We start from the raw sequence: 27,400 nt of genomic DNA on the forward strand, positions 1-27,400 counted from the left end.
CATAACAGATCTCCACTAAATCATATATTCCCGATTGATCCCATAAAGAAAAGAATGGGCTTTTTTTCCCACTTAGCACTTTTTTTTCAATGGATTCAACGAAAATTACGCTGATTATGGCACTTCCCAATTATGCATAGTCACCAAAAGGAATAATTATATAATTGAAAGTGCCTCAAAAAAAGGAATAAAAGGACAAATAAAATCAAAAAAAATTTGTTCATTTTCTTTTATTAATTTGTTTTCGACAGCTGAGGTTACATCATGTAGATCCTTTATTGTATCTACTGGATAATAAAAGAGCAAAATACGCATGTAGTTTCAATGCAACCTATTAAGCCTAATGTCTAAGCCTTAAGCCTAATTTAAAAAATTGTTGACAATTTAATGTATGCAATCTAACCAGGTATTCCTTTGAAGAAATTGATTATTAAGACTATTTTCACAAATTTCAGCTAGATATCTAAATATCTAAAGATAACATACAGACGTATTTAAATTTTAACGAATGCCGTTATAGCGAAAATTCCGTTTTAACGAACACTTTTCTAATTCCACCAGATAAGTTTACAAAGGAACAATGCAAAAATCTGGAATTATTTTGTAACGAAATTTCGTTATAACGAAGGGATGTCTCTAGTCTTTCCGGCTTCGTTATAACGGGATTCGACTGTAATTTAAAATACGAAGAAAAAATTGTTTCAGGAACGTCATATTATTCTGCGGACTCATGAGAAATAACCTCGATACAACAGCCACGTCGAATAACGAAACCTTAACTTGAAGAGACGGAAAAAATTACTTAAAGTCCCCCCTTATTCTCATCTCATTATATCATCCCTCTCGTAAGTTTTCAACTAAAAAACCAAATTGTGAACATGATGTTTTTTAATGAGCACATCCCAATTAAAGTCAAGTGAGTTTCAATTCAATGAAAGGAAAAACTGCGTTTATAATGGCAGAAAAAAAAAAGGAATTATATTGATTGATAAAAAGCAGATGCGGCTAATCTCCTTGAAGTTTCCGTGACGTTGCTTTTTTGAAGATAAGAAAATTATCCGAAAATCACAAATTATGGAAAAAAAATAAAGCTCATAAAAGGATTCCAGATCTCCACTAAATTATATATTCCCGACTGATCAGATTTGATCCCATAAAAGAGAAAAGAATGGAATTATTACTATTTTTTTTCCGATGAAAACTAATCTTATAACACTTTTTTCCATTGAATCTAACGAAAATTCCGCTGATTATGGCACTTCCCAATTATGCATAGCCTCTAAAAAGAAATAATTATATAATTCACAGCCTCAGAAAGGAGGGATAAAAGGACAAAGAAAGTCAAAAAGCTAATTCAATTTTTTTTTTATTTGTTTTTGACAGCTGAAGCTGCATCATGTCGATCCTTTGTTCTACTATACTGGATAATAAAAGGGTAAAATATGTATATAGTTAGAATATAGCCTCTTTAAGCCTAATGTCATGAACAGTTTTGCATCAAGTCATCAACTAGAAACCCACCCGGTCTCCCTCTCCATTCTAATGAAAGCTCGTAATTTTGGTTGAAGAGACTGGAGGGAACCCCGGTGGCTGGTGGTTTTTACATGCCAAACTCCATTCCTTTCCTCAGTATAGAATACAATGAGTTATATAGGAGAAAATAAGTTTCAGGGTCATGCGTTTATACGTGTGAGAGCAATGAAGATGATGATGGTTATTACTATTATGAGAAGAGAGAGCATGGTGGCCGTGAACCCGAGCTCTCTGAACCTGAATCGGCGCACAAAAGGATGTTATTCCGCATATGCTATGCTGATTTCTTGAAAGGAATTCAGAAAAAAAAATTGTTTTTGAATTTTCTTCTTTAATGAGTAAATTATAGTATTATGTAAAAGAGTCTAAAAAAAATTATATGTCTGGAATTCTTTAGTAATTTGTCTCTACCAGTTTTTCGAAGTAAGAATTTGTTCTTTGAATTGAAGTTCTCTGAGTACGATGAACCGACATTCTTAGATAACTCAGCAATACAGGAGAGATCAGTTTGATTTGATCTCATATCTCTCATAAATTTTTTTTTTCATCTAGATGATCTTTGATTTTTGAAAATATAGGAGTTCCTTATGCATGGATAGCATTGTAATTATATCTTATATCAACCTCCCCACAATCCAATTTTAAACCCAAAAAATCAGGAGTTTCCTTGTACATGTTAAGATATGACAACTTACGTGAGAAGTTAATACCTATATTTAACTAATGTATGATAATTAAATAAATAGATATTCAAATACTGTGAACAACTCAGAAAATATACGACAACAGCAAACAGGTCTAAACTAATCACAAGAAATCCAAATAAAAATGTAATTTACGAGACACATCACTAGTTTCTTAAAAAGAAATACGATAAACATGAGTAAATCGAGAGAAGCTATCCATACTTAGAATAAGACAACCATAAGTATTCTTTATGGGCATTGTATAATATTTTATCAAGCGTATATATATTGTTTGTAATTGCATTTTTACTTGAGTTGCTGTATTTTTGAAATATATGACATTCATATATTTATGGGCATCTTTTTCTCAGCCACCTCGTTGGGCATTTTACCTGTTGTGGCCTTGTATTTGTATATATTTGAATGGGAGTAAAATGCTTTGCAAACGGAAAGTGAAATTCTCGAAGAAATCGCTAAACGGCATTTCCTTGATGATGAGTTTCTATAACAAGAAAGAAAAATAAGGATTTGATTCAACTCCTCTCTCAATTTATATTTTCCCTTGTCAGTAACAGAAACGTCGAAGGTATAAAGAGAGTGTTAGATTTCTTTCTTTTCTCGTTTTTTTTCTCACAAGAAATAAGACACTCACGATGTCACACGCAGCACTGAACAGAATCCCCCCTTTAAGCTGTTTTTCATGGAATAATCTCGAAGAAATCGAAAGGTCTCGGCGAGAGCAAATAGTAAGGCGGCAGGGGCTGAGAGAGAGAGAGGGCATTCGGACTCCAAAGACGTCGACAACACAAGAAGGCTGGAAATAATATATATAAAAGAAAAGCTGAAAATATAAAGGAAAAAAGGAGGTAAGATGCGGGATTCTAAGCACGATCATTCCACTCCAAGGGAGTTGATCGAAGTGAGGGATGATAATATAGAATGTGCGATACGGTAATTCTACATCAGGGGTCTCGAAGACATAGGAAGCTGTTCACGGGTCTGTAGTCGCTGCAGCTCCTTGTCTTTACGCTCCGGAATACCGGATGACTTCCGAAGGAGATAGGATAAGGAACCGGGCGAAAATATTTATTATGCTTCGTTGGGTGCCCAAGAGGACTCTGTCTATCTATATATGTGTGTGTGTGTGTGTGTACGAATAGCATTTTTTTTGGTTGGCTATTCCTCGCTCCTTTATGCGATTTCGACCTATCCATCTTCATTTACAGGTGATGCCGGACAACAAGATCGGCGGCAAATTGCATATCCGTGACGGAAGATGTCCATATTTATAGGCGTTTATTTCTTCTTTTTTTTTTATAATGTAATTTTATTATTGGTGTCCAAGTGATGTTCTACGGGAGTCAGTTCTACGTCAAATACCAATTTTTTTTTGGCGTTTATCGAGTGTCGGCTTATCTCTGTTGTCAGTTCGTGTTACGTTTACTCAGTGGTTCTTAGCCCGGGGCCATATGTGTCCTTGTAGTCCTGGAACGTTGAGGCGGGGAGGGGGAAGTCACGATTGAAAATTAAGGGAAAGAAGAGCCTTAAGATAACTACAGAGTGCTGTGGAAAAATGTTGATCTGATATAGTCTAAAATAGTCTGACCGATCTAAAGTATGATGGGGGGGGGGCCCAAGTTGTCGCCTGACGTCAATAAAAACATTTTTTGGAAGTCATAAAATGTCTCAAACATGACGTGATAAAATGGTCATTATGTCCATTTTGGAAACGTCAAAAAATGACCATTTGCAAATAGTTCGACTTTCAGAAGATAGATGGCGCTATTTGAAAAGAAGGAAAAATTGTTACTCTGTGGTGCAGATCGGATTCGAACCCAGTTCGTTCGAGGACTGTCGCTATACCTCTACCGATCGCGTTATCGTGTCAGTAACCAATTGGAATTTTATGAAGACTTTAAAAGTATTGATTAGTTATGTTACAATTACCATTAAGTAATCTCTTGCTAAGTTTAGCCGATGGCAGTTATTCTTTCGGTTTCTTTTATTTTTTTATCCTTGAAAAATATAGCAATATACTTATAAATATAATTATTTGCGTGATTTATAATTATCGAAAAAAAAAGATTAAAAAAATTATTTTTTTAGTTCAATGTACATGTCAAAGAATTCGTTGCATCAATTGTTGACAGATTTCAGATTCTCTGATCTTCCGCGTAAAAAACATGATATGGATGCAATTATAATTTAACGTGTTGATAAATTTATATGAACAATTTCTCATTCAAAAGTCTTACATTTCCATTCAAACAAAGTCACAATTAAAATTACTTCATTTTTCTTGTGACAACTAGTAACGAATAGGCCTAGGATCATTTTGAAACACCCTCTGAAAGTTCCTTGACAAACATTTTGGATAATTTTGATATTTTCATCCGGAACAGAATTTTTTTCAGTTCGAAAGAAATTCGTGACTTTTCTGACGCAAAAGCATTTGCGGCATTTAATATCACGTCATTTCATGACCTTCGTGGCTAATGAAGGTCATGAAATGACCTGACATTTCATTAAGGTCATCAAGTATCACGTCATTTCCTGACCTATATTGTTCGTGGTCATTAAATAACTTTCAAATGATGTGATTATTTTTTTGACAGACGTCATTCACAAAAAATGACCAAATTTTCACGTCATATTTGACGTCAGGCGACTACTTTGGGACGTGTTACTACATTTAGAATTCAGCGAAACCGCACTACAGCCGGGATCACCTTCATGCATCTACCAATCAAGGGATGGGTCCAGGAGGGAATCCTCATGATAATGAGATCTATTCACAGTTTTTTGAAAGTGAGCATGTAAATTGTTTGGCAGATACTTCTATCGAGGTAGGAGGAGCCCCAGAAAAGTCACTCTGCTAGAGGGCCCATGATGCTGTTAAGACAACCCGGGCCTACATGATGAGATATGGTGTATACTGAGGTTATTCTCTCTATATAAGTTTCTATAAACTTACTACTGTTGTTTTCCAAAATGAATGCAAAAATATATAAGTTGTTTCTTGCAGTTCCCGAACATCACTTTATCCGGGGGGGGGGGTGGTGACATGACGTTGAGACGGCCCTGCATAGAATCTCAACCAAGAGAGAATTCCCACCCAGGGATAGGAAGATCAACGCGTTATTTTCTCTAATTCATTATAAATCAATCAAACAAGTATAAAAGATTACTCCTGGATGAGGGTGGGGACGGGACCGTGTATAAGATAAAGGGTCCCAAAGGAGGCCATAGATAAAAAAAAAAAGGCTGAGAAACACTGAGTCAACTGATGCTAATGTGAATTAGTCATTTGTAATCATTTGTGTGTAATGAATTCATTCATTATTTCATGATTTATTTTGCCCAAATAGTAGAATTCCATTCATCTTGGCATTGATTTCAAGTGGCTATTCAAAGCCTGGCCTCATTTTTACAGTGTTTCAGATTCGCCGTCATTTTGATTCGCATGGTATGCAATACAAACACAAAAACCACAGCAGGCAAATTTTCCAACGAGGTGGCTGAAAAAAGGTGCCCATAAAAAATATGAATGTCAAATATAACCAAAATACGTCAACTCAATATAAAAGATTTATCACGAAAGCTGCGTTGTTGTAGTGTTGGTTCAGGTGAGTTTTCTGCCTGAAACATTTCGTCAAATTCACGTAACCACTACATAGTTCTAGATTTAACAGATAAAATATAGTGTATGTGTTCGTTTTTATTTTCGTCTGAGCCGTTAGCGGGTCTGCGAATTACTTCTTGTATTTATGCATTTGTTTGTCCAACGTAAAATTATTTTGTGGATTTCTTTTGCTGGTCAGAAAATTATTTTTCCGCATTTGCGTAGGTTTTGTCTGTCCTAAAATCACTTCTCTACTTACTATCTATATATTTTTTGCTGTCCTCAAATTATTTCTCGTATTTACGTATTTCCTGTCGGCTCTTAAATTATTTGTTAATTTCTACCCAGTCCACTACTACTACTACTGCGTGAACGTACATGCACCTCATACATATTCACCTACGGAATTTCCAACGAACTGGTACATGCCAGAATGTGCGCGTCGTACGTGTTGTGAACCTATTGTGAAGTTTGTTTCAGTGACAACTGTCAACTAAACTGTTAGCCAACTGTCAACTAAACTGTTAACCATTGTCAACTAAACTGTTAACAATTGTCAACAAAACTGTTAACCATTGTCAACTAAACTGTTAACAACTGTCAACAAAATAAAGTAGTATACCATACAAAATACATGGGGGCTTGGGAGGAACACACTTTAGGGATCCTTTAACAGTAATCAATACGCGATTCTGCAGAACATGTGCTGGTCCTGAAGCGGATTGTTTGACTGTAAGAACAACTACAACGCAGTAGCTAAGCTCGCCATTGCCGAAATAAGAGGGTTTTCATAAGGTGAGACATTTCGTGATTTCCGAAATAAAGTTTGGAGAGATATTTCGACATTGTCACTGTAAGGGTTAAAAAATTAAAGAGCTTGAATATAAACAGCCGCTTTAAAGAATCTTTGTTAATTATCCATTACACATCACAAAAATTACACCTCTTTCCAATTAAATTACTGAATCCTGTGAGCAAAATAACGGTTAATTCGAGTATTGCTCCTATAAACTTTAAATGGACCATTCCTACGTAAAGGTATCACGAGCATAGAGTGTACATTTCCATAGTACTTATTTGCATTGAGTATATGTGTGTATGTGGGTGATCACAGAGTAAACACCTGATATCGGGATATCGAATTTCCAAGTGTGTTCGGATAGATTCACTCGCTCACTTAGAATACGACACCGACCTGATGCACAAACAACCAAGTTCTCATCTTGGAGATAGCGTGTCTGTGTGTGTGTTTTGCGTGGCCATTAAGAGATCAGTATCAGGATGACAGATGATCTCGGTTCTATCAAAATGCGGGTCTCGTTCCACCCGCGAATTCACATCGAATGACCACTAGACGTAAAATCATACTGAAACTGATTTAGGGAAGGATCGAATCACGATTTAGTACTAAGGGGTTGCTGATTTCACCGATAACCGATATCCTCGAACATGTGAAATGAATTAGCGACCATCGAAATTCGCGTTTAGGCAAATGGATTCTATTGTAAGAATAAAAAAAAAATACAAGCTTTTCTTTCTTAACGAATTCTAATATAAATTTAAAAAAAATACATTGTTAATCAGAACCTCGTGGGAAAAAACTTTAGGGCTGTTAGAACGCATTTAAGCCAGCAATTTCCGTCATACAATAAATACACGGTAGCAACGGAAGCCGTAGACCGCTAGAAGGCACTGTCATTAAACTCACGAAGCTGTTTTTGTCACTTATTGTCATTTGCATCATGGATTGCAGAAGTGTTTTTTGTAAAACAGAGTGTTCGGCCTTAAGGGCGTGCCACTGATATGTAAACATACACCGTTGGTTGCAAAAATTATTCGCAACTATGCCACGGTTCTCTTAAGCGATCTAGTAATGTGCTGTGGGTCACCTAAGTGCTTTGTAAATATGCCACGAGTAGCTAACGTGATGTTGAAATGTGCCGGAAGGCATTTTAGCCCTTTGTAAATAAGGCACAGATCATTTAAGCCACTGGTTCCCAACGTTTCAATGTCCTGGGTGGTCGCGAGAGATTCTCCAAAACAAAAACGTCCAAATAAGAAATACATTTTTATTTTAAAAAAAATATGTCAAAACTAAAAAAATGGCTTTACTCAGATGAGCTAACTACCATGTATCATACAATGCAATTTTATCGAATTATACTTCTGCGCTAATCAATATATCAAGTTCATATTTAAAGAGAGAATTATCCGATATTTCAAAATAGAATATATATGGTAAGTAGGGCGTGAAAGTTCAGGCAAAATGCCACATAAACTTTGAAAATGAATAAAAACCGGAAAATAAACGAAATAAAAAACGGTTTGCAGGGTTAGCATCGCTAGGTCACGGCAATTTTTTTAAGACGGGGGGAAAAACAAAAACAGCCGATAGGTGGCGCTAGTACGAGCGACTTCGGTGGAAATATGCAAATAAGACGGTTATAAGGAAAAAAAACTTGCGCTCCTAATCCACAAGCAGTTCACCGTTGCAAACCGTGTGTGTGCACAAGAATTCTGAGCGCGAAGGTTAAACCTTTGTTGGTGAAGTTGTGGTCGTCATCTGTGGTGGTGGTCATGCGAACACATTTTCATATGAACATCATCAGCATCACTTCGAGAGTTAGGCAAAGGATGATCCCCATAGAAATCAGTGTTAAAATTGCCGATTTTACTTTATAAATACGGAAATTTAGTGGAGGTTTCCTGTCACATCTATAATTTTAAAAATTGTATTGAATCCTCGATTTTTGAAATATCGAGTTCGCTTAGAGATATACGAAGCCCAGGAGACTAAATATGAAGTAGTTAGCCGGACCTACTTTTGGATATTCATGCAATAACATTGATTTGAACCATTTGTTTATATCTTCTGAAGCATGATACAGTCGGCCCCCGTTTTCGCGGTTTCCGTATTCGCAGTTTTTTCCTTTATTGGAATTTTTTTCTAAAATACTCAGCAATCGTCGTTCACGTGTTTTATTTACAAAATTTGAGTTGTGCTTGTTTAGGATGGCTCCATTTTTCTAGTGCTACTGATAATGCTTTGAAAAGTTAAATCAAAATGAAAACTTGACAAGAAAAATTTGATATATTGACTGCTTGGCGAAGTCAATACCTTCTGTGGTCCGCCATCACGGAATCAACGAATGTTCGGTGAGTTATATCAAGAAAATGGAATCTGAAATTCGTTCAGTCGTAGCTGTAGCCGTACCTGTGGCAGTCAAAACTTTGCAGCACCTATGGGATCGATGTGTTTCACGTACAGAAAATACTGTTTTTTGTGAGTACAAGAGTACAAAGTATTTCAATTGATTGTAATATTATAACAGAAAATGCGAAAAATTTTACTATTCCATAAGGAAAGGGCTGGTGAAATGTCTATTTCATCAGAATCGTATGCAAGTAAAGGTTGTCTCATATGTTTAAGAAGTCAAGAGGTACCTTGTTAGTGAATACATGCTATTCAAAGTTCTTTTGATATTGGGTTGATCGAGGAGGAGTTAATGCAGCTAACTGGTACTGAAACTGAAGCAGTACCAGATAAAGGAGATCGAGATAAAGAAGTAGAAGACAAGTTCACCACAAGTAACATAGCGAAAGGGATTCGCAAGCTGAAATCAGCAATAGGTTATTTTCATAACATAGATCCCTCTATTTTACGTTCTTCACATGTAGAAAAATTAATAGAGGAAGCCTTGCCAACATACTCTGACATACTTAATGATATGAAGAAGACACCGGAAACAGAAAAATGACAACAACAACAACATTCTTTCAGAAAACATCGCCAACAATCGCTGCATCCTCTCTTACATTCCCTTCTACCTCTGCGTCACCCTGCTGTTTCTCATGATATTCAATAAACGAGATATACAATAAAAAGCCTATGGTTTCTGTTATGCGCGGATTTCCGTATTCGCGGTCACTCCCGGAACGTAACCCCCGCGAATACGGGGGGGGGGGCGACTCAAATTAATGTCTCCGTATTATCTATTAATTTTCAACTGCATAAATTCATATAGTTTAGGTTGTTTTTAAACTAATTATAGTCCCGTAAAGTACATCGAAGGAATTCCACAGCTTTAATTAAGCATTTTTTGGAGCAGAAACAGGCAGATGGATAACTGGAACTTCGAGGGAGGTTGAGAAAATCGAAATACATAGCGCCTCTTAGAAAAGGGAAAAAATATATTCATTTGTACGTTTCTTTAAATCTAGATTTGTTTTCTTTCATGAGTCGCGCAGGAAGTCGCCATATTTGTTAACACGGTATGTATGTCCCTTCAAGGAAGAGATAGGTATCACGTGATCCAAAAAGCCTCATTGACGAAAACCCGGGTAGCGCCGGGTATTATAGCTAGTATAATTATAAACATAGAAAGCATTTTTTTTCTTCAAATGTTCTTAGAAAGTTCTCATATAAAATATTTGTTGATTTTATTTTGGAATACATTATTATATGTACCAAAAGTCCCTAATGCGTAACATGGGTAAAATTCGTGGATGTTGTTATAGTGCCTGAATGTCCATGCGAACGTCAGGAAAGGAATTGACGATTACTTCTTTAATTTCATCCATTCAAGTATTAAAAAGCATCGATGGGGATTTTGGATAATGCTTACGTCATCAACCACCCTTTCCAAAAACGAGAAAAACCTTTCGATACTTGGGGGAATTGAAGTAACATTCCCCCCCGCTATTGAGATAAGTGCCCTACAGAACCACTTTAGTGATCTCTAAATGTTTCGCGGATCCAAGTAATCTGGAATTTTTCCCGGGCCGCTTAAGTGCTCCGGAACTGTGCCACGGATCATTCAAGTGATCCGTAATTATATGCGGCGGATCACTTGAATAATCTGAGAATGTGCCGCGAGTAACTTGAGTGATGTAGAACCGCATTGGGGCACTTAAGTGCTCCAAAGCTGCGTGACATGTCACTCAGGGGAATCTTGAAATGTGTCACGAATCTCTTAAGGTATCCGACAACGTTGAAAATGTCATTTTGGAAGAAAATATGGATTTTCATTTTTTTTTTATAAAAGCCCTATTTGTTGTAATTCCAAAACGGGCCTTGTTTTTTTTATATGATGTTTAGAATCGAAGTTACGTTCACTTTAGTGTTGCGTTTTTACATGCAAGTAATACGCGAATAAAGACTTTAAACGTGTTTTACGAAGAATGCTATTTTTGACATTTTACTTGACTTTGTGGCATGATTCGTAAAAATTGATGCATTGCATCCTTACGAAATTTTAATGTGATATTTTGCTATACATTGTTGAGGTTATGAACCAAAATCTAAGGTCTATCACATATATTTTTTTAATTACAGTGTTTCGTAGACAAAATGTAGGATGAAATTTCAAAAAAATTCACACATACTTAAATATATTTTGGTGTAACTTATGAACATATCATGCAATCCTTTAAATGTTGGTTCATTACCTGCAACATTACTAGCTTAATGCACTGTGAAAATCACAAAGCATTTCATTAAGACAATTTTTTGCAATCGTGTTTCGAATACCACATGAATTTTGCCTAAAATTTGACATAAAAACGACTTTTTCATAGAAAATATAATAGGTAGACCAAAATTTGTCACTGTTTTCACCATTTCGAGACACTTTCTATCAAAAAATGTATTTAAAGTTCACTCCAGAAACATTTTAAAGAAAAGTGACAAGAATGGTAGTCGGATACCTTAAGTGTTCTGGAACTGTGTCCCGCGTCATTTAAGTGATCGGAAAATGTGCCACGGGCCGCTTAAATGTTCTGGAATTGTACCACGGGACACAAGTTATGAACCGCTATAAACCAAGTAAATGAACCACTTAGTTCATTTTTACAAAATTAGGTTTGAGGAGGGCAGGCCGCATCAGATAACCCAAAGGCAGGGCCATATTCGGTTCGCGGGCCAAGGAACTTTATGCGATTTATCATTATAAGGCTTATATAGATTGTGGGTCGCAATCAGTTTATTAAAGATAAATTTTAAGTTCATATTCTTTAAATAACATTGAAATTAACAGAAATTGATTATAATAAATATAAAGGTATTTTCTTCCGAAATTTCAATTAAAAAAATTTTTTTTTGCATTAAAAAAAAAAAAATTTGATCGTCGGGGGGGGGGGGGAGGGGGCACGAGCCCCACTACCCGTGTACGTCTCTGATCCCACCTACATGCGTTAGGATTCAGAGGGGCAGAGCTGATGACGAAATTTTGCTGACAAGGTGGGGAGGAAGTCAAAAATGGCTAAAAATTTGCTTACGTAATACTTGAACGGCCCCTAAAGACATCTCCAGCAAAATAAAATTTTGATAATAACTGGAAGCACTTAACATTCCAATAGTGATTTGGAAGTAGAATCTGAAACAGCCCCTGTCTGTTTCAGATTCTATTCGTTGCATCGAGTTGTTGGCTGTCTTCATGGGGAGAACAACGCGAGTGATTCGATATCTGAGAGTATGGGGCAGGGGGAGGGGTACTTCTACGAATTTTTGCTAACTTTTTCCGACACAACTCTTGTCTCTTTTGAGGAAACGGAAGTAAGGTGCTTTGAATTAGTCGGGAGTTGTGAGTGGTTCTATCTACGTATCTCCAGCAAAACCATTCTCATTTCTTGTTGATTTTAGAAGTGCTTGTTTTTCTGGCTAGACACTTTCATGAAAACTGTGATTTCACCCTAAAAACGTTTCAGCGACTTTTGGTCTCTCGAAAATCTTCGAAAATTGTCCACTATTCGTAGCTTTAGACAATCCAAATATTTCATAGCCCTGGATTGCGGTCCAGATGGTTTTTTTTTTTTGGTCCTTCGCTGGTACAGTTCGTATTTTATAAAGCCGTCCACAACAATGAGGACAGCTCCTGAATGTTTGTTGCTTTGTGGTTTTCGTAGCCTATATGTAAAATGTCTTGCTAAGAAGCCGAATTCCTCTTAGCGATTAGCATCTTAGGATTAGCCTTTATAATAAAAGCCCGTTGTAACTATGAAGTTAAGTACTTTTCCATGCCGTCCTATGGTGGGGTTAGTTAGGGTGGACGCGACATTTGACACAAAAAAGTTAATAGTTACGGTTCTGGAAGCTCAGATAAGAGAAATATGACAGCGCTATCTATCGGTTTGTGACTTATGTCGTACCAAATTGCTGGTGTTATGTGTTTTATCACCCTATAATATTTTGTTAAATAGTTTGGTATCACTTTACCTGCATCACGAATTACATTTAAGTATATAAAATATATTTGCTTATTTGCTTTTGAATGTTTTTGACAAAATTCTTATATTTAATGTCGGTTGATTTTATTTCGAAAGATTTTATTATATATATATTTAAAAAAAAAAAACTTGTGTTATCAATTAACCAATAGCTGCAGTTTTAACCTCACTGAGATTCTCCTCATCGAAACTCGGGTTGATACACCTAAGTTGAACAATTCCAGAATTGTATCTATTGGAGCACTACAATTTTTCCGCCTCATCGAACTGTACAAAGATATGAAGGTGTCGTCAACCAATTGGCTCGGAAAACCAGAAATTCCGTGTCGATAGCATCTCAGAGAGATCTCCAATGAGATAGATTCTCGCGAGTTTCTGAAACATCTAAGGCTTAAACACATACTCATACAAAATATGTGTGCGCTTGTTTACATATATATAGAGATAGGTAGAACCGCTCATATATATATATAACCCCGGACGTGACGCAAAGCATCTTACTTCCGCTACCTCAAAAGAGGCATAGTTGTGTCGGAAAAATTAGCAAAGATTTATAGTGGTGGCGCCCCGTGCTCGCAAGTTTCGAATCACTCGCGCCGTTCCCCCATGAAGACAGCCAACTCGATGCAATGTATAAGACATTTGACTGAAATGGATAGCTGAACCCAATGACTAGGGGGAAAAATTATACGTGCACCCAGTGGCACATAAGGGCCGGGAACCACAGCCTAGGATTCCAAAAGAAGTGTGGAAAAGACTTGTGGGTCAAGTAAGGAGTCGGCATGTTGAAGTGGGCGATATTTGACAATGGTCTAAATACACAATGTACACAAAATACATATACAGCACCTCCAATTCTCAAATCACTCTCACTTCAACATGCAAACTTCTTACTTGTCCACAAGTCTTTTCCACACTTTTCAATCCCAAGCTGCGGTCTCCAGCCATTATGTGCCACTGGGCACACGTGTAAATTTTCCTCCTAGTCATTGGGTTCAGCTATCCATTTAAGTCAAATGGCTTGTACGTTGCATCGAGTTGATGGCTGTCTTCATGGGGGAGAACGACGCGAGTGATTCGATACTTGCAAGCACGGTGCAAGGGGAGCCACCCCATAAATCTTTGCTAACTTTTCCGACACAACTCTACCTCTTTTGAGGTAACGGAAGTAAGGTGCTGTGCATTAGTCTGGGTTTGTGAGTGGTTCTATCTATCTATACAGCGCCTCCTCGGTGACGGGAAACAAAGTCTGACGAAGAAACAAAGCCTCCGTCCACAGTGCTGGGCAGGTTTGTTTCCCTTTCCTTCTACGGAATATGCAATATCCACTCACAGAAAACAGACAGAGCCTCCACTGCAACGGCAATAATCAACAGAGCCTCCGTTCACAGTGCTGGGCATTCACATTTGAATTACTCACATATATTATTTACATTACTATTGGAATGCACATAAACATTACTATGAAGGTAATACATATTGGGAACAAATATGACCATGACCTCATACAACTATTCAAGGTTACAAAATTATTATCATACTATAAAAGTGCGACGGGAATAATCAAACACAACCTCCGTTCACAGTGCTTGACGTTCGCGTTTGAATTACTCGCATATATTTCATAATATATTTATATAATATACGCTATTTACATAATATAAATTTCCCTTTTTATATAATTGGTGATGCGCATAATGTGCAATATATTGGGAACAAATGTCATTATATGAGCTCATACAAAAAAATATGCAAGGTTACAAAATTATTATACTATATAATAAGTGAAAAAAAAAAAACATTTGGTTATTCTTCCTATTGTTTACGACAGGGTCGCTGAGTGTGCGTGTGCCGCCTTTATGATAGGGTGTGTGAGGATACTAATTCTTTACTTTCATAAAGAGCTCACATATACACAACATGTCCTTGATTCCCAATCATAAATTATGCAGTGTGTATTACTTAAATATTATGGTATGGGAGCCTAAGTGCGCCCCTTTATATTGAATCTGCGTTTGTTTCAGATTCTACTTCCAAATCACTAGTGGAATGTTCACTGCTTCCAGTTATTATCAAAATAGTTTCTTTATTGTTCATCAGATAGCTCAAGTCTTGTAGTTTTGTCATTGCAGTTCTTTGTAAAATAATGTTCCGTTTAAACAAGATCTCTCGTCCGTCCGGTGGCGCCTGTAAATGGTATCCCTTTGTGTACTCACACTGTGTCACATAGTGTATTACGCTTCCCGGATGGCCGCATCTACACGTTCTGGTCTGGCTGATTTTGAACCTTTGCATGTATTCACCAAATGGACCGTGTTGTGTGAGGAACATTACTATTTCTCTCGGCATGACTTCTTTCATTTTACCCACTTTTGGTATTACGTCGAAGACTTTTCTTCCAGTTGTGCATATTTGCCAATGGTGTTGCCATTTCTCTGACGCTTCATGCCAGAGCAGATTTTTATTGTGTACATATAGACAGATAGATAGATCCACTCACAACCCGGACTGGTGCAGAGCAACTTACTTCCGTTACCTCAAAAGAGGCAGGGTTGTGTAGGAAAAAGTTTGCAAAGGATAATAGTATATAGTGGGCTCCGTGCTCACAAGTATCAGAAGTGAAGAGAAGACTTGTGGGACAGGTAAGAAGAAGTTGGCTTGCTGAGGAAGGAGAGATTCGAGAATTATCTAGGCGAAACCTAGGAGAGTGTTTCTCAACCGCCGGGCCTCTGTCCGGCACCGGGCTCTGAGATCAGTCAAACCGGTCCGTGAGTGACTCATCGTTTTTAATTTCCCCCAATTCATTTCCAGTTAAGCGAGCTCACGACTGGGCCTTCCACTCAAAAGAATAATTCTACCGGGCTGTGGGCTTCCAAAGGTTGAGAACTACTGACGTAGAGCATGTTTAAAAGTGTAAATGATCAAAAGAGTCACCTATAAAGCAAGGAACCATGCCAGTGAGCGTCCAAAAGAGTGAACTATACTGCGTACAAGTATGCGAGTGACCAAAAGAGTGCGTCAGCATGGGAGTTATCAAAAGAGTAACTTAGAGACACAGGTATACTTGCAGGAGTAGGTGGGGAGGCCAAGCGGGTTCTCTACCACAGGGTGGCTAATTTTAGGAAAAATTACACCAAAGAACTTTGAAAAGGGCTGCAAAATTCGTGTAGCCCACGGGCTGCAAAACCATAAATGTGGCTCCTCTGTTTACTCAAAAGGTCTAAGCTCTTCACAACACTTTTTTTTTACATCACACCCGTCACGTCAGGTTAATCGAAGTCTAAAAGGAGCTCTTTTTCGGCGCACGTGTGTGTGTGAGAGTTGTCCACTTCAATCTGTCACTTCAATCACAAAGCAATATCCTCGCTTTATTGCAGAACTTAAGAGAGCTCTCAGGATATAGTTACGCTTCGCACCCCCCCCCCCCTTCTCTTCCCTTTTTTTAAAAAACAAAAAAACTTCTGAAGATTTTCACTCTCGATGGAACAGGAAAAGGAAGTAATAAAGTGCTTACAACTATCACCCGGAGAAATCCGGACAACATTCCAACCAAAATACAGTTGACTGCTGCGAACGCGGCACCGAAAACTACTATGTTTCGGGGCATTTCTTTCTTTCTTTCGCTACCCGCTATTTCCCGAAAATCGTCGAAACTTAGATCCTGTTGACATCGATTATCTTGTAGCTCTGAGCGGGTATGTGACGAGAATCGAAAAGACAGGATTTCCGGATCGGGAGATACGGGTCTGAATTCTTGATCGGGTCCTGGATTCACACACTGTATACACCCGCCTACGTAAATCTTTTTTTTCTTCCTTTATTATTATTGTCAAATCTCGGATCCGATTCCGATTTTTTTTTTTTTTTTGTCATTGGCAGTGACTAGGATTGGACAAGCTTACGGAGTATCCACTGAGCTATTTTTGTGAAGACAGAACTGTTTGTTTTGACTGCAATATTAATAGGGACTTTCTCGGCACTCGTTGTTCTGTATTTACTGTAGTATTCCGGATGAAAAATTCCAGGAATAGAGATAGTATTCGGGAGAAAGTTATTATCATTTATCGAAAGACTAGGTTAGTAACTTTGAAATACTATTTAAATAATATTATTCAGTTTTGTACTGTGACCGCCAAAGCCGGGAATTCTCCAGTTCGCGATTGGATGACTACGTTGAATATTGACCTGGTCAATGTCCGAATTTCGGGCCAGCCAGTTCGCGAACTTCGCTCGCAACTTTGAGCCGTGAATGCGAGCCGATATTCCCTTTCGAAGGTCTCGCCACAGAGAGCAATAAACCTACACAACGGTACAATTATTCAGTCATTACACTTCACTCATAGTTAGAAAAACTGATGGTTGATGACAGCACTACTCGTAACAAACTTCATGTCAGGTTTACAACGCGTACACGCATATTCCAACATGTGACAATTCCGCAAAGGAATGTGGACGATGTGCATTGGTGGTTTAGTAGAAGTAGTAGCCAGTTTACGAAGTGGCGGAAGATCCCCCGTCGAACTCTCTCGGATAACAAAAGACATAATTTGGGGGGGCCATCGCCAATTTGGCGCACTTTTCCGTGATAATTATGTCCACGTTAGTTACTGCAACCAATCAATCGCAGTAATGATGCTGTAGTCATTTTTCTTCTTCAAGATTTGACAGAAAACATGTCTATATTATACAAATAGGTTTTTTTTTTCTCTCGTTCCCATGGTGAAAATACAATACGGCTAACTATATATAGCCATGTATCATACGTTGGCGAGGAAAATAAATGGATTTTTGCGTCTACCGGACAGTCTCGCATCAGTACATCGAACTTTGGACAGGAGTCTGAATTTGTCTGCCAAAGCCCGAATCATTTCGGAAATTGGCCAAACCTCTCGGTCCTTTCGCGAATTGGCCGCACTTCGGGATTTGGCAGTAACATACACGTACGTAGAGAATATGAAGAGAAAAATTCACAGGAATTATGGAAAAAATCCGACGAAAAGAAAAAAACTGATTTTACCAATAGTCATACATTCCGTTGTTTTAACATGAACTTCTGTTCTTAGGCCGGGATTACACAATAAAAGTTTGGTAAAAGTCCTTTTATAAAAGTTGAAAAAGGCAGCCAATAAGGTCACCGGTTGCATTTTCTAGAATGTAACCAATAAATTGTATTGGTTGGATTTTTCAAGTTTTATAAAAGGACTTTTATCAAACTTTTATAGTGTAATTCAGGCTTTACTCTGATATTTTCAATTTTGTTCAATTTTTTTTTTTTTTTTAATTTTTGAATGTTCATTAAATTTTCCGGCTTTGAGATAATTTTTTATTATTTTTTTGTTATTTTTTGTCTTATTTATGTATTTCTTTCTGATTAAAATTATTTTTCAGGGCATTCATTTTAAAATTTTCTTTTAATTTTCATAGATTTTTATGTTTTGTATGCTTTTTTTAAACTGATATTCAATTTCTGCTATTTTATTTTATTTGCGAATTTTCAAATTTTTTGAATAATATTTTCAATTTTTTTAGTAATCTTTTGAAAAAAAATTATTGCTCTTTCAAATTCTACGTTAATTTTAAGTTTTAATCCAATGGATATTAATACAGTGAAACCTCCCTACAACGATACTCGATATAACGATAAATCCATCTACACAGCGATACTCGATATAACGATAAATCCATCTACACAGCGATACTCGATATAACGATAAATCCATCTACACAGCGATATTCGATATAACGATAAATCCATCTACACAGCGATACTCGATATAACGATAAATCCATCTACACAGCGATACTCGATATAACGATAAATCCATCTACACAACGATATTTTCTCGAATCTTTTTTGGAATTTCCTATAGATTAATGAGAGACCCATCTCGATACAAAGATATCATTTACTACGATAAATCCCTCTGTAACCATATTTTCTTGAGAAGATTGTCAAACTGCTACACAACGATAATCTTTATATTTCACTCAAAATCACTTACGTATATTTTTAAATTCCTCGTCAGTATTTGTTCTTTCGAGGATGATTAATGACATGGGTATTTTGTGTACTATCTGCCCTCCGAAAGTGTTAAGCGAAGCTCTTTTCTGTGTTGTACACAGTGCCGTAACTAGCCATTCCTGTGCCCTGTGCAAGAATTTGCATTCAGGCCCATTCTGTGCCCCTGTTGAGTGGGTGCACCTGTTGCACCTGCGTAGTTATGGCACAGATTGTACAAAATGTTATGTTGACGCCGAGGAAGCTACTTTACAGGGGTGAAGCAAATACTAACTGAACTTTATTCATCATGTAATCAATTAGAGTATTTTCCTGACGAATAAATGTTTATAAATGCGTTATATGGTTTTACTAACAATTCCAATTCAGAAGAGATGCCAACAACACCATGAATTTGGTTGCACCTAATGGCAATGCTACTTCTCGATATAACCTCTCTACATCAGCAATTCTCAACCTTTTCTGACTCACGGAACCCTTTTCAGTGTATAATTTCTATGGCGGAACCCTTTTTAATATATTATTTATATGGTGGCACCCTTTAGGCCTCTTTTTTTGTTTGTTTATCAAATTTATTAATTTATTATATTATCTTCGAGTGGCCGTGGAGCCCCTAGGAAGTACATATCCCAGAATATCTTATCACAGAGATTTTTCTCTTTTATTGAATTTAAATATATAATTTTTTCTATTGATTTATATTAATTTCTTTTCTGTTTACAATTTTTGAAACACATATTTTGAGATCTAATAAAAAAAGACAATATAAATCAATGACATCTACCTTCAAATTTGCTCTAACACTGAAATTACTCAGACTTTTTACAGCAACTACTTTAATGAGAGCGTAACATGATGGAAATTTACATTCATTTTTCTTTTCATGGTTTTGTAAAAACAATTTTTGAGTCGTTTCGACTGGTGCATTGCTTTATTAAAAACTTTTTTTTTCCTTCTTGTGACTTCCATACATATTTTTGTGAGATCTTTTCATTTACGGGAATCAGAAGATATGCAATGCTATCAAGAAGTCACCAAAGAATAAGGCAAATATTACGAAAAATACACAGTGAGTGTCGTCTTCAGAGAAAATAAAAATGTTTAATAACTAATCACGCTGACCGAGGATCCCACTTGGGTTGGATACCAAATCTTAACTCTCTGTCGCTCAACCGAAGAAAAGTACGTCTCTTCACTTGAAACATCGTGGTCAGAATGAAGCTGAGCGCCTGCTGGGCGTTTCATTAGTCTTCACGCAGGCTTTCAGCTTCATTCTGACCACGACGTTTGAAGTGATCAGAAGTACTTTTACCGCTGAGCAACTGAGAGTTGGCATCCAACGCAAGTGGATCCTCGGTCAGCTTCTCATTAGTTGTTAAAGTTAAATTTTTTTTCCCCTCTGAAGACGGCACCCACTGTATGACGAAATGTATTAGGAGTGTGAAATTTTCATACATTTATCTTATTCGTTGGTGACTTCTTGGGCAAAGTTGTGATCTACTCGTCTATATTCATGGGGTACCATAGTATTTTGGCAATTTTATTCACATAGAAGTTTAGTAATTTTTTTCTTGCAGTTCGAAATTCGGATTTACTTTCAATTTTTTTTTACTTTCTATTTTTTTCAGAAATCAGTTTATAAAAAATACAAATATAATTATTTTTTTAACTTTTTGTCACATGATCTCACTAAACATCACCGTATCATCAGTTAGATAAAATTCGTGAATATATACTAATAACGAAAATGATTATTCTGAAATGTAACATCAACTAAAAATTAAAAAACGCAATTAATGTGAAAATTCTTTAAACTTCTCAAGTACGCTATTCAAGTAACCAGCTACCATAATAATGTTTTCATAAAATTACGCTTTCGGTCACAGACTAGAAGAGTGGTAAGGGCGGTATTCACCGACATGGTGTTAACTATGGTCACAATTTTTTGATAAGAGATCGACACGGATTAGTTAAATTCAGGTTTTCAACCAATCTTTATTGATCACTTATCCAAAAATTGTGACTACAGTTTAAACCATGTCGGTGAATACGGCTCTAAATAATGCGTGAACGTAACGCCAAAGAAATCAAATTATCCAGATTTCCGTAGCAATTCGGTAACCCCAAAGCGTCTCAAAAGGCTCTGTTGAATTTTAGAAAGAATTTAACAAAACAATAGTTGAGATACCTCAGATTTTGGTCAGTATACTAAAAATTTCATTCAAAAACATATTTGGTGAAGCTAATGAAAATTTTTAAGGGACAACACATACAACACACACATTTGGGAAACACATCAGAAGTTTTTTTATTGAAAGTCTATGTTCGAGCTAATAAACCGCTGTTTGGCCATTTCTGTTATTCTATATAGTATATTATAATAAAGAAAAGAACATCCTGCTATGATATGTGTATTCTGCTGATCGATCACACTGCACTGTTCTAAAGAAATCACGCGGTTTTCACAGTTTCATCAGTACTCTGGCCGCGAAAAAGAAATCGATCAACACCGAGTCAAAACGGAATCAAAAGCGATTATTTAGAAAACACGGGGATTTAAATTTGATGACTAGAATCATTAGTGGAAATAAAAGGCTCCTTTTTCGGAACAAAACTCTCAAGTATGCCCGCCCGAATAATCATCAAAATATAATCCAGAGCTAATGAAATTATCCATTAAGTTAATTGAAACCGGTATCGATTCCTCGTAGAGAAAAGCTCTTAAATGCCATTCTAAAAGTGTTCCCTGCTGGACTTGAAAAGTAACGAGTGAAATTCGTTTCCAAAGGCATTGTCAAGCACTTAAGAAAAAGTATCGCGATTGTTACTCGCGAAGAGCTTTCGGATCTTTGACTTTATAAACAGGGGCAAATAAAATGAACGTGAACGGCTCTCGGAACTTTGCAGAGAAGGCCCCCTTTATCTGTTGGGAGAGGTATTGAAATAGCGATCTTTATCTACAAGAAAAATGTACCCGCGATTCCATCCACTCAATGTGATAAGCCCAAGCTCCGCATCTCTCTGGAGAATATGCGCCATCTTCGTCCTCCGTACCGCATACAGGGGTTTTACACGTTCCTCTGCTATACCTTGTAAATATTTCTTGTTACCAAGTTATACATCAACTTGAATACCACCCGTAGTTTGAAAAGCCAATGGATCTTGTAAAAGGAAATCCTTCGGAAACATCTTGACAGCCGGCATTCGTAAAAGGCATTGGGAATTCGTTTTAATGTCTACGGCGGCTTGGTGGAGCTACTACTACTACTACTGTATCTTATGAGATTGGATGGAGTGGGGGGAGGAATGGAAAATAACATTTTCGAGGGAAAACGTTACTTCTGTAAACGCTCGTGGCCCAAGAGAGAAACGTATATAAGACGTTTTCTCTCCGACGTAGATAACAGCACGGAAAATTATAGCTTTCGAAAGATTTAGTGGTCGGAATTCTACGGCATTTAATTCGATTCCCGATGCAAATCAAACACTCTAGTTGTAAGTGCAGATGCATTTTGGGGTTTCGTAACAGGATTCCATGAGTCAGACTCCTGCCTGCTTTCCCATTCGCCACTAAACCCTGGTACATACTCTGACCTCTATAATTCCCCCGAATCACTCGAGTCGTGAAACTGTCGACGAGATTCTGAAAATTAAAGCAATTTCTACTGATAACTTGTCTCTGAAGTAATTTTATATACCGACTAAATTCTACTCCGGTTTCATCTAAAACTGGTGCCGCATGGTCCATTTGCGCCCCTTCCCCCTATTCTAACGGGGCAAAAACGTGAAAACCAGGTAAAAATAGAGCCCCGACAGTTTGATGGGAAACCATGATAGTTGGTTAAGGGGCGGATGCGAGTGAAAATCAGGTAGAAGGAGAGTCACGATAGTTGCCTAACGGAAGGCCGCGAGTGAAAATCATTTAGAAATTGAGCCATGGAAATTGGCTAAAGGTAGGCCACGAGGGAGTCAGGTCGAAGGCGGAGTCATGGCAGTTGGTTGAGGGAACCATGAGTGAAAATCAGGTAGAAGGGGAGCTTCCCAACTTCGAGGCGCAAATGCGAGCCGATTTCCTCATTAAAAAAGTCTCGCCACAGAGAGCAACAGGCCTACAACGATAAACTATTCAATCATTACACTTCACTCATAGTTAGAAAAACTGTTGGCAGATGGCAGCACTACACATAACACGCATTACCACAGAAACAAACTTCATGCCAGGTTTCACTATACGTACAGGCACGTTCCAACATGTACCAATTCGTTATACGTAGGTTCCACAAAGGAATATGGACGAGGTGCATGTGTGGTTTAGTAGTAGATAGAAGGAGAGCCATGACGGTTGGCTAAGGGGAGGCGGTGAGTGAAAATCAGGTAGAAGATGAGCCGTGGTAGTTATCTGAGTGGTGACTACGACAAAATCAGGCATAAGTAGGCTGACCATATTTGTTCGAGAAAAATACGGGAAATTCGTCTTCGAAATACGGAAAAATACGGGACATTGTCATTTATCGCCAAAAATAATGCCAAAAGTGAGTAAAGTTACCATTTCATGTGAAAATCACAGAAAAGTCGCCAATCGCGGGAAATGAATCTCCATTTGACATTTCATTGAATTAAAATAATAAATTGTAATTACACGAGATGAACATTGTAATTTGTTAAAGTAATTGTCGTAATTTGGGAATATAATTTTATTCGTTGATTTGATGAATGAAATGAAGAATAAAAAATCAAGTTGGCTTCGTTGAAAATACGCGAAAAACCGGGACTTTTCTGCGAAAAAATCGGGACAGCCAAAAAACCCCGAAAACCCGGGACTGTCCCGGGAAATACGGGACGTATGGTCACCCGACGTATGAGGAGATCCATGGCTGAGGAGGGAGCACAAATGAAAATCAGGGGTAAAAGACAAGGGTCCGGCTTTCACTATACACTTACGGCTCGGTCCTCAGAAGAGAATGAAATAGCCCAAAAAGGGGAGGGGGGAAAGGATTGAGCATGATTGAGCATAAAAAACTGTTCTGCACTGAATCGAGTCTTTGAATTCCAAGTACACTTCCAATTACTTCAATGGTTACAATCAATTTGACACCATAATACATTTTTTTCATCGTGGAACTTACCTCTGTCACTGTCCCGCAGTCGGGTCCCGTCAACGGTATGGGCAATGCAAACTCCAAACTGTTCCTGACATCTGTCGAGCATGTAACTGGGCGACCTTTGGCGTAAACTTTTCCTTTGAAGAGAGCATTTGTCTGGACTTTGGCGAGTATGAGGTCAGGCTTACATTCAACCGAAACTGAGAGAAAAACATGGATTTATTTTTAATCATCATATAACGTCTCGACTGTATTTATGAAAACTCTATGGTGTTCAGGTAATAAATATTTAAAAAAAAATCAATTCCTTCCAAGTTTGCATTACAATCATCAACAATCCGAAAAATACGAGGTTCCCCGTTTTTCTTGTAAAAATTGAAGAGGAATTGGTCATTTGTCATTTCTGTCGCACCACGGTCGTTTTCTGTACACGGGGGCTAATTAGACCGGGACCTCCAATTTATTGCGATTCCGAACGCCAGCCTGTTTTCGTAATCACCGAGAGGTTGGTGCGCTAACCCCTCGGTGTTAGACTTCCAGCGATAACAATTTTTTTTCGTGGTCACGCCGCCGTAAGGAATAGGCATATTTGAATGCGGTTTGCGAAAAGTTATTCACACGAATAGAGATTTTGAACTAAAGTACAAAAAAAACCAATTTTTGTCGACATACGGCGCTGCACAAAAGAAAATCATAGAGTTTTGAGCCTGAACCTTTTTCTTCAATCTCTTCTGCGTCTGAAACGTCCGTGAAGCTTCAGCAGGCGATACATGGTTGAGGTAAAGCAATTTCAACAATAGGGTTTTATCCATCCATGTCAATATCACAATGAAAATCTTATGTAAGTGCCAGTAACAAGAAAATTCAGAAATGAGCTCTTAATCCTACGCTCCTGCATTCTGATTTGCATACTTCTAGTGCTTTCATGCAGCGTCTTCTACCGACAAAAATTTAGACTGACTTTTTTTTTATACCCGAAAAAATTATTCTTTCGTGGAAATAATTTTTTTCTCAAAAACTGCATTGGAATATACCAATTAAGTCAATTTTTTTCCCCGAATTTTTAAACTATTTACGAGTTTAAGGAACACCACATGTAGATGTCGGAACACATCACACGTATCTATATATATATATATACAGTCGAATTCCGTTTTAACGAATACCGTTATAGAAAAAATCCCGTTTTAACGAACACTTCTAATCCTCAGATAAGTTTACATGGAAACAATGCAAAAACGTGCAATTCCTTCATAACGAAATTTCGTTGATTTCTCCGGTCGCTTGGAGTTCGTTATAACGGGATTCGACTGTATATACGAATTTTAATCTATAACAAATTATAATTGCACTAGACTTATTTGAGTCATGTACGCGGATTTCACATCTGTGTCAACGAAAACACGTAGATAATTACAACCAACATAATTAACACTCATTATAAACACTACAGAAACAACAGCTCTGATGAAATTTAACAAATTCCTCACTGAACATTCAGTGGCAATTTTTAACAATTTCAATAGCGCTGTTCTTGGTTGAGAAAATTGTATTTGGACTTTATCATAACTTCCACACAATTTCTGACTATAAGAAGACCGAATATTAGGTGCTTATCACAGTATAACTATACGCTCGACAAGCGAAGAGCCCAATTAGCCGTCGCAGAGTTTTAATGCTCTAATTAGCAATATAGCGGAGATCCCTCACTTCAGATGCTTTGGCACGCACAAAACCATCTCTCTAAAACAATAATAACATGCATAATTATTTGCTTCCAACTAACTCATCGGTGGAATTCACCCCACAAAACGTCGAGGACAGAGACATTTTTGGCACGTATCTTTCCTTTAGGAACATGTAGATAAGTAGTTGGTGACAAATCGGGTGAATATAATACAAACTCTAGAAATTTCCGCCATGTTTTAGGAAGAAAAAGGTTTTTTTTTGGAAAGATGCCGAAATTTTCTCGCTTGGATTCATAATTTTGTCACCATCTAGTGACAAAGTTCTGGGCCTCGTTTTATAACGGCTATTAATATCACCCAAAGTACCGTTGTGTGCGTTTCAAACACGAGCCATTTAATTCATCCGGAAATTTGTGGATTGTCATGAATCCACTGCTCGGTAATTTTCGAAATATTTTAATGGAAAATACGTACAGGGTAGTCGTAAATAAACTGACACTACTCAGACGCATGTAGCTCCTATTCTGTGATGGAGGTATTCTGATAAAACTTGCTGTAACTAACGCTTAGAAATTCTAAGTTTTTCGTCTTACCACATTATCAGCCAATCAGAATCAGGCTACTATGACGTTGTAAAGTGTATCTCCTGCTGTTACGTTTGGCAACTTATCGCCAAGCACCAGCGTTTATTAAAGATTTCGCTTTTATTTTGTAATGACGTCTCGTTGCTCACACGATAATATTACAATGATATAATTTAACAATACTATAATATAACGATCATAATAATAATGATATATATATATATATATATTATAATAATAATTATATATTGACATGCAATAAATACAGTGGCTTGCCGAAACACAAGTTCTATGTTTGGTTTCCTGATGAATCTATTACCATTATGAACCAATAACAAAGGAATAGGTCGGCACTCTATGAATCAATAAATGATAGCAGGGCCAGCTTCGCGAGCCCTTATTATTGTGAACTTGATGCAACTGAACCACATTTGGATTAAATCAGAAATCAAATGAAAACATTTTTTAGTGATTCAATAAACGATAACTTATTGTACGGGGGTGCCCGCCCCCCATTCCCCTGTATCGGCAAGTTCGCTGTTTGGAAACAACCCCCTCCCCCACCCACCCATTCCCGTGCATCTGGCAATTTGTGATTAATTATAATATAATAAATCATATTTATCCTGTGCAACGATTAAAAGAAATTAAATGCAATAAGAAATTAAATTTTTCAAACGACGATGTTAGGAAAAAAAATTTGACGGGTTCGAAGGGACTCGAACTCACAACATCCGTTTTAAGCGTCCCGTGAACTTCCCACTGTACCAATGGTGGTTGCCGAGCTGAAGTTGAATTTAGTATATCCATTATTAAATGTCGCCAGGAAATACGGTGGCGCCAAATGGATCAAAAGTTGCGGTAGCCTCGCGGTCTGCTGTGACGTTTCTATGACGTCACAGTTGCTTGAGTCTGATTGGTTGGTAATGTGGAGATCTCAGA

General features: G+C 37.4%; 1 protein-coding gene across 1 annotated transcript in view; it reads right to left on the reverse strand.

Moving 5' to 3' along the window:
* Window positions 1–27,400, reverse strand: part of LOC149079519 (uncharacterized) — a 95,920-nt gene that overhangs the window by 24,647 nt on the left and 43,873 nt on the right. Inside the window, exon 9 of the mRNA XM_089240165.1 lies at window positions 24,211–24,386. Within this exon, the coding sequence (XP_089096291.1) occupies window positions 24,211–24,386 (176 nt within the window). The remainder of the gene's footprint in view (window positions 1–24,210; window positions 24,387–27,400) is intronic.

This window comes from Pholcus phalangioides, unplaced genomic scaffold (genome assembly GCF_987345545.1).
Source record: "Pholcus phalangioides strain wild (caught in Gottingen) unplaced genomic scaffold, Ppha-v1.0 ptg000012l_1, whole genome shotgun sequence".
NCBI lineage: Eukaryota > Metazoa > Arthropoda > Arachnida > Araneae > Pholcidae > Pholcus > Pholcus phalangioides.